We start from the raw sequence: 4,540 nt of genomic DNA, 5'->3' as shown, positions 1-4,540 counted from the left end.
CGGATATTGTGACATTGAAACCCCAAGTACTTGTTACCATCCAAAAACCGATGATATTCAAGAAACACATTATCTAATTTTGTTTAGCTAGTGTCGTGGTTGATATACATATATACCTACTGACCAAAAGATCTTATTAAAACCCAAAAGAGATTGATCGGGTCGGGTATAATTATGTAATTACTTCCTTCATGCAATTCCTTTCTTAGTTCAGCACACTTTTTGTTGCACTTATGGATTTTTTGTTTGCATTTTTAATGTGGTGTATTATTCCTTTTGGGATCGGAAAACGCATGTTAAATATAAACAAATTTACGTTGCAACCTTGCAATGATCTTGGTATTACCTTGCAATTTAAAAAGCACGTATCGAAAGAAGTTAAACCTTTAAAGTAATGGATTTAACAAATACCGGACAAATGTCATAAAATATGCCAACAGAAATACTCATTAACATGAAAGGAAGGAAGAAATATAAACTGCAAAATGTAATAATAAATACACTCAGTTTTATTCAGTCTCATTACGAAAAAAATCTATTAAAAATTAAAGAGTAGATGATAAAACTAAACATATATAACAAAACAGTGAAAGAAATTACAACATTTCACCTATAAAAAAGTTTTTTAAAAATTCAAAAACAAAAAGGATTTATCTAATTTACAAGCTCAAAAATGTAAATAATAATTTGTACTTAACAGGAGAAATAAAAACAATCGACAGAGTGAAGAAGCAATAATTAGTATACAATACACAATTTCAAAAATAATAAAAAAATATGTTAATAAACTTCCTATATATCTACAAACAATATATTACACATGTTGTTTTATTACACAAGTGTTTACAGTGGAGCAGCAAAAATGAAATAAAAATTATCCTATTTAATCAACAATTATTATTGATGTTACAAACATGTATAAAAATCTGCTACCCTACTATGATGTATTATATAATCTAAAAATCACTTAATCATACTTATAAAGAATTTTTAAGCCTATAAATTGAAAACCGCTTCTTTAAAACACCATAAACAATTTTTCTAAAAGTCCCACTGCGTATATATACAATGCATGATTAAAATGATAATAAATAGTAGCGCATATAGGGAACAATGTCCCGGAATGTTTAATGAGCCAAGTGATGTTCTATTTGTATTTAAATATTGTAACAATCGAATTAAAACAAAACCTTAAAAATAAATGATGTAGCTCTGCAACTCCAGTCTTGTCAAGTCTCTTAGTGAAAGAAAGTCTTTTTGATTAAAGACTTTTTAAGTACTCAAATGCCTTTCTGGCACAGCGTCTCTTTACTATACATTACTAAGAAAAATTCTTCTAGTTTGGTTCTGTATTTCTGGGTTTCAATATTAATTTAAAGCAATCTGGAGTTACAGCTACGCACCCAGGCTTGATATGTATCTCGGAGCCTGGCGATATGTTATAATTTTGAAGCAGCGTAGACAAAAGAATAAAGCTAAAACATTGAACTAGTCGTTGTCCAATGCAAGTTCTTTTTCCGGTACTGAAAGGAATAAAATGTGCCGGTTTCACCACGTTTCCAGCAGGCGACAGGAACCTCTCGGGTTTGAACTTGTCCGGCTCATCCCAATGTTCAGCACTGAGATTCAGCTCGTAGTTATTCAAAAATACCATTGTGCCTTTCTTGATTGGGAATCCCTCGATTTCTGTGTCGGTGGAAGCCACGTGGGGTACAATGGGAGAAGACGCCTTCCTCAAGGTCTCCCAAAGGACAGCTTCTGTGTAGGGCATCGCAGCTTTGTCGAACAGATTTACGTACCTCTGACCTCTAGTTACGTCATCTACTTCTTCCTGAATTCTCTTGGCTACCTCGGGATACCGTACCACGGAAGCTAGGGCCATCATCACCAAATTACCGATTGCCGAGTGTCCGCCTATGAAGTCTTCTAATTCGAAAATGATATGGTTCCATTCCATGTTAGGGTCTTCTTGTAGGTGGATGAGTAAAGCATCAGTAAAATCTCTGGGTGGTGATTGATAATCTAAAGTGTTCACGTGATCCTGAACGATTCTCGCTAGAATAAACTCACGAATCTCGCCAGCCCAATGTGACAGCTTGTTCATGTGTTTGTTGTACATGGGTAACAACCAGGGCAAGAAATCAACAGCATATCCTTGGTTGATTTCCCAAAAAATCTCGTCAAAGTATCTTACGACTTTCATGAAATCTGTGTCGTCATAAGGGAAGCTAGTCGAACACATATATTGCATAAACATATTAGCACAAGCGGCTAAAATAACAGGTTTTATATCAGTAGGTTCGTTGAGGGGTAGTTTTTGGAGCTCTGTCATAAAAACTGTCAATTCGTTTGTGCCTACTAAATTAACAGCGTCGTACTGAAGAGATGTAAATCTTGGAGAACAGTAAGTACGCGCTATGCTTCTTCTTGTCTTCTGCAGAACAGACCAATCACATAGAGCCAGAGCTGAAACAATAATCTTACATGAGTATTTTTCAAAAAAAAAGAAAACATTATTTCTTGAATTAATATTTGCTTTGCCATAGAAATAGGTTTGAATTTATCACGATTTTATTTATTTATAAATAGTATAATATGTCAGTTTATGACAAAAATAAACAAAAACCAAGAATATTTTATCGTTAATATTTGAAAGACACTCCAAAATCGTTTAATATATTTTTTCTGTATCACCTAGCAGCGATCAATGGTCAAAACATTTAAAATCAAATAACTATGTCATGAGGACGAGTCTGTGGATCAAACAGCAATTCGATTTTGTAACAAAATTCTCAATGGAGGTCAGCGAAATGGACTAAACTTAGCGCTTTTTACCGTCCAGAGTAAAAGTGCGTTAAGGAGTGAAATTTATCAGTGAAATGATCATGTAAAAATGAAAAAACTACGGAGAGATTGCCAGTCGACCAGATTCAGTTTCGTTAGAAGTTTCAAGTTCAAGTTCATGGGTAGCCACTGTGAGTATACGCAGTGAAGTAATCTTATGAATGAACAGGTGTTAAGACAGAAAGTTGACAGAGATTGGCTTCAAGACTTGTATTTTTTCGCATCGGTAAACATAGGCGTACTACTTTTTTAGCGTTCTAATAAACAAACAAAATTAAATCGACGTTACATAAACTAGATCTACATTTAGAGACTTTGTTTTTGAATTTCTAAGAAATATTCAAACAAAATTATTATTACTATTTTTAAAATTCTTTTATATTATATATTTATGTTATACATATAAATATTTTATTCATCGATTATGAGAAATCGAAATATTCTTCTTTGCCATGTTGATTGTTGTATAAAGAAGACTTTCTTTGAAAAGAGTATCAGAAAAATCACGGATACGCCTATGATGCTCTTAGTTTTTGTCTTAAGAGTTGCCGTATTCTAGTAACGGGACTCCAACTTAACAGTAATAGAGGAGTTATCAGAGGACACAGGTTGGATTTGGAAAAATACCTTAAAAATTATTTCTAATAGCTCGAAATATTTTACTGGTCTTATTTATCTTAGAATTTAAGCTTTAAAATGTTTTTAAAAATAAAGATGTTTTTCTAAAAAATAAATAAGAATTTTTGTTATACGGAGAGTTGAAATAAAAGAGACGTCGACTCTGCATTAGCACACAAACCTATTCCTAATGCGAAAACAAGATATTAAAATTTCTGGGATACTTACAGTTATTCCTGTCGCCTCCGAAGAGTTTGTGAAACCTCATGAAATCGGGTCGTCCGCCAAAGTCACCCCCCTTGGCGATGAGCACCTCTTTGATGAGATTGAAATTGTTGACCACCACACAGGGAGTAGAGCCCATGGTGATACTGAAGATATCTCCATAGATCTTGCTGAGAACGGTAAAGGCTTCGAAGGGTGTCTCGTACTTGCCCAGGAGGTGAAGACTTCCAATAATCGGCCAAGGGTCGGGACCCGGGATGGGCTTCGCCGATTTCGGCTTGCGCCTCTTGGTGGCGGACAAGTTGAAGAAGAGCACCAACACAATTAAACACAGTACGACGAACACGATCATTTTTCTGAATGGATGTTAGGATACAGGTAGGGTACCTACGTAGGTCTTGCGTGTAAGCACTGGCGTGTGTTCGAGGTGTACTGATGTTAGCGGTCGCACCTCTACCCTCTTTATGACGGCGCTGCAGAGTGAGCTGTCGCCTATCGTGGGGGGCTTCGCTTTGGCTAAGTGGCTTTACCATAAGCCATTTATTTCAACCCTACCAGACTGATTGCCGCGCTCATCATACTCGTTATCTTTGCGCTTCCTACACGGTTTTACTCATTTTTACAGTCACCAGTGGTTTGTTTCAATTTCTTTCGGCGCGCCGGACACAGCGTCTCTGTCATATCAATTCGTTTTAAGTAGCCTACATTTACAATCGTCTCCTTTCGTATTTCTTTCAATTTAACTCACGTCAAATACCGAAAACGGTTTCATAATCATTGTTTATACCCAGATCTAACGATTACTCTACGAATTTCTTCATTTAATGCTGCTTTAAACGTTTTATTTCACTTA

The 4,540-nt window shown here is 35.4% G+C and overlaps 1 protein-coding gene across 1 annotated transcript; it reads right to left on the bottom strand.

Moving 5' to 3' along the window:
- Window positions 1–495: 495 nt before the first annotated feature.
- LOC115876751 (cytochrome P450 307a1-like) lies at window positions 496–4,213 on the bottom strand. The gene is made up of 2 exons (XM_030892658.1): window positions 3,691–4,213; window positions 496–2,466 (listed from the first exon to the last, which is right to left on the bottom strand). The coding sequence occupies exons 1-2, from the start codon at window positions 4,037–4,039 to the stop codon at window positions 1,337–1,339; spliced, it is 1,479 nt and encodes a 492-aa protein (XP_030748518.1). The 5' UTR covers window positions 4,040–4,213; the 3' UTR covers window positions 496–1,336.
- Between the last annotated feature and the right edge of the window lie 327 nt (window positions 4,214–4,540).

Source organism: Sitophilus oryzae, unplaced genomic scaffold, assembly GCF_002938485.1.
Source record: "Sitophilus oryzae breed Bouriz unplaced genomic scaffold, Soryzae_2.0 scaffold_1440_pilon_pilon, whole genome shotgun sequence".
NCBI lineage: Eukaryota > Metazoa > Arthropoda > Insecta > Coleoptera > Curculionidae > Sitophilus > Sitophilus oryzae.
Note: the sequence above shows the minus strand (reverse complement) of the source record. Positions and strands in the feature narration are given on the sequence as shown.

What these genes read in the sequence shown, in the direction of transcription:
- LOC115876751 (XM_030892658.1), bottom strand. Translation starts at nt 4,039, where the DNA reads ATGATCGTGTTCGTCGTACTGTGTTTAATTGTGTTGGTGCTCTTCTTC. An exon ending in CGGAGGCGACAGGAATAACT is followed by an intron (nt 2,467 to 3,690) that starts GTAAGTATCCCA and finishes TTATTGTTTCAG; the next exon opens with CTCTGGCTCTATGTGATTGG.